At 54.2% G+C, this 3,834-nt stretch overlaps 1 protein-coding gene across 1 annotated transcript; it reads right to left on the minus strand.

Moving 5' to 3' along the window:
* Positions 1–1,354: 1,354 nt before the first annotated feature.
* On the minus strand, positions 1,355–3,478 carry LOC119328727 (leucine-rich repeat extensin-like protein 4). The gene has a single exon (XM_037601703.1). The coding sequence runs from the start codon at positions 3,249–3,251 to the stop codon at positions 2,013–2,015; it is 1,239 nt and encodes a 412-aa protein (XP_037457600.1). The 5' UTR covers positions 3,252–3,478; the 3' UTR covers positions 1,355–2,012.
* Positions 3,479–3,834: the final 356 nt, after the last annotated feature.

Below are 3,834 nucleotides of genomic sequence, written 5' to 3' on the forward strand. Positions count from 1 at the left end.
TCCTACACGTCTGCCACCACTGTCGCTGCCCTTCTTTTTGAGTGGTGTCATCTCCTTTGCCTTCTATCTGACGTGACAGTCTTGTCGTGTCGCCAAGTTGATCTTTCGGGCGGCGACCTTCGCCAGCTTTTCATACGGGTCCGTGCGGCGGCGGCGGTAAAAAAGGGCGGGAATTGGGGTGGAGAGTGGTGGGATGGTAGAGGAGAGTGTTGAGAAATGGCGTTTTGCCGCAAAAAAAAGGTACGGATAGCTCCAAAGGCGTCGGCTCTGCCTCAATTTTGGATGGGCCGGGAGTGTCAATGTCCTACGTGGCTGGACTCTGCAAAGCCTCCTAGTTTGCTTCTAATTTCCGAGATGACTTGCGGACAAATACGAGCACCGTTGGATGACTTGCGACGTCCGGACGCTTGTGGGAGGTTTGGGGATCGGTGTTGGAGATGCCCTTATACTCTTTCCAAAGTTTATAAGGTAAATTATTTTGTAACGGGTCACAATACCCCGTAGAAACATTTCTGGAGAAATATAGTCTACCAATTAAACAGCCAATGTATCATGACAAAAGAAAATCCATACATAATCCCAATGAAATTCTTCAGTCATAGTATTATACAGTAATTTGTCAGTTTCTTGCCCACTGGTCGACCTTGGACCCAATTTCTTTAGTCCAACAGAGTTCGACCCCGCACTGGTCGACCTTGGACCCAATTTCTTTAGTCCAACAGAGTTCGACCCCGCTCCAGTAGCAGCTTCTTTGTTTGTCAATAGCAAGGGGTACAGTGATCATTCTTGTCAGAGACCAAAACCCCACTGCAAAATGGCATAACCACTAGTGACTAGTTTAATCCCGGAGCAGAAAGGGCCTGTAAAAGCTGGAACTGGTAGCACGCTTAACCGCCAAAAAAGCGGCACAACGGTCGTATCTTGCACCGGAAGCGAAGGGCAAATGGGTCGTCAGTGAGAACGAAAATTGGAACCTGGCAAAACGAGACCAATGCCATTTTCAGGTTTTGGGCAGTCAGACATCCTTCTCTTCTTCTCTTCATTTTACACGCGATTTTAGGCAGCCGTTTTGTTAGCCGCCAAAGTTTCTTACCTCATGCCTTGCCCACATGGACATAGTTCTGCCAACCGTTTAGTTAGGCGACGCAAACCTTTGTCCCAGTCAGATACACAATTTTGGCAGCCATTCTGTTTCATTCTACACAATTTTGGCACCCGTTTAGCTAGCCGCCATATTTTCTGAGATCATGTCTACTATCTCACATCGTCCAGGCTCGGGTAAATTAAGAAGCACACCATGGGATGCATCAAAAGATAATCTAGGCTCGGCTAAATTAACAAGCACATCATGGGATACATCGAGATAACAGTATAGGACAGTATAGATAGATTTATAGTGTCATAGTACAAAATTTGTAAGAGCAGAGTAACAGTTAGGAGACAACATTCTCCAAGAAGCCCAACTAAGCATCTTAATAATAATAATCGAATAACAGTAAGCAGCTGTGACACAAGAGGAATTCAGTAGGACAAATCTCTTGATGTAGAAACTTATCTCTGACCCTCAACTAGAGCTTTACCGAACTAAAAGTATCATTCTATACATCCCGCATCACAACTTTTCCATGGATTTCTCAATCTCAGCTTAACCTGTCTCTCTCAGCCAGTTTATTATTCACAACCCAATTAGCCGTCAATCCAAGCCCAATTTGTTCCCACCTTTCAAATTTCCCTATCACCATGCTCCAATCCTTTTCGCCATCGCCACCGCGCAAACGGATGATCGAAGACGACGATGCGGAAAACAGACACCAACCAATGCAAAAAAACAAGAAAAGGATATATGCACCACGTTCTTCTTTACGCCGGTAGCTATCAATCAAGAACTGGTAATCCACGAACAACAATGACCACGTACTTTTGTGACGGCGAGCTCCGCTGGCTCTTCCACACCGGCGGCAAGGGGTGCGGCAAGGGAAAGTGAAACTGGCAATGCTTCTGTTGTCAAAGAATCATCGGTAACGTGGAGGCGGCGGCGGCGACGCGTATGGCATGGGGTACACTGGCGGCAACGGGCCGGGGTATGCTGGCGGTGGGGGTGGCCGAGGTGGGACAAACGGCTTGCACTGGAAAGCTGCGCAGTCGACGGGCGGGCGGGCATAGAAAGCGGCGCACTGCTGCGGCATGCGCTGGGCGGGGCGGTTGGGGAGGCAGTTCCGGCGGTCGCCGTCGGCAGGCACGACGCGCGCGCAGGACGGCGGCTCGCCGGTGAAGAAGTTGTAGGAGAAGGTGAAGTTCTTGAGCCGTGGGAGGTCGCACACGGCCTCCGGCACGGTCCCCGACAGCAGGTTGTGCGCGATGTCGAGCTGCTCCACCTTTTGCATCCCGGCCACCTCCGGCGGCAGCGGCCCTGCGAGGGCGTTGAAGCTGACGTCGAACACCGTCACCTCCCGGAGCATCCCGACCTCCGCCGGGAGGCACGAGGTGAGGCCGTTGTTGATGAGGAGGATCTCGTTGAGCGTGTCGGACATGTTGCCGAGGCTCGCCGGGAGGCAGCCGCCGAAGTGGTTGTTGGCGAGGACGATGACGGACACGGGCGAATTGCCGAAGTTGTCGGGGAGCTGGAAGCGGAGGCGATTGTGGTTGAGGAAGATGGCGTCGAACGGGCGGTCGAAGAGCTCCCGCGGCACGCCGCCCTCGAAGTCGTTGAAGCGGAGGTCGAGGAACCTGAGGGACGGGAGGTCGAGCACGACGGTCGGGAACGCGCCCACGAAGCGGTTGTTGCTGAGGTCGAGCTCGTGGAGGAGGACGAGCCGGCGGAAGGTGTCGGGCACGAGGCCGCAGAAGCGGTTGGAGTTGAGGTGGAGCAGCGCGAGGTCGCAGAGGAGGCCGAGCTCCGACGGGAGGTAGCCCGCGATGTCGCCGTGGTTGAGGTCGATGCCGGCGACGGCGAGCTCGCCCGACGACGGAGCAGGCGCGCAGAACACGCCGGTGTAGCCGCAGACCGCGGGACCCACCCAGTCGCCGGTGAGGTTCTTGGGGTCGGAGAAGATGGCCTGCTGCTTCCATGTCTGCAGCGCGACGTACGCGTCCCGCAGCCGCGGGCTAGGGAAGCGCCAGGCAGGGTCCACCACCACCGCCGCCGTCTGTCTGACCCCCTCCGCCCATACGGCCGCGACCCGCGCTCCGCCCCAGCCGCTGCCGGCGAAGGCGAAAAAGCAGAGGAACAGCACCGCCGCCGTCCTCATCATCTCATCACCCAGATTTCTCGCGGGCGCGGAGAAGAATCCAGGGAACCAAACGGAGGCGGTGGGTGCAGCGCTAAGATTTGGCAGCAATTGAGTTGTGGATGGACGGAGGAGGAGCGAGGACGAGGGAAGTGGAAGTGGGGAGAGGAAGACAGCTATGCCACAGCTCAGAGGGAGAGCGAGCGGAGTGGGAGTTTCGCGGGGGACGCGTAGCGGGGAGAGGGGGCGCGGCGGGGGCAGATTTATGGTGGGGAGAGAGGATTTATGATAGGCTTGGGGTCCCCCGCATTTGTCTCCGGAGTATACAGTACTACTACGGTAATTATGGCGGTGATAGCGTGGGTTCAGTGGATTAGTGACTGTACTGGAGTACTGGACATGGCCAGAGGGCTAGAGGCGTGCATAATCCAAAGCTAGGAGTACTACCCAATCCACAAAACAGGAATGTAATTGAGTCCATAATCCAAGTACTACTAATAGTAAGAGGGAAAATCTGCAATTTGCATTTTTTTTTGCGGGTGTGCAATTTGTTGGGACACGTTCATCCGTATATGAATTTTGCGGAATTTACATCACACTGTGACGT

This window comes from Triticum dicoccoides, chromosome 1B (genome assembly GCF_002162155.2).
Source record: "Triticum dicoccoides isolate Atlit2015 ecotype Zavitan chromosome 1B, WEW_v2.0, whole genome shotgun sequence".
NCBI classification, from domain to species: Eukaryota; Viridiplantae; Streptophyta; class Magnoliopsida; order Poales; family Poaceae; genus Triticum; species Triticum dicoccoides.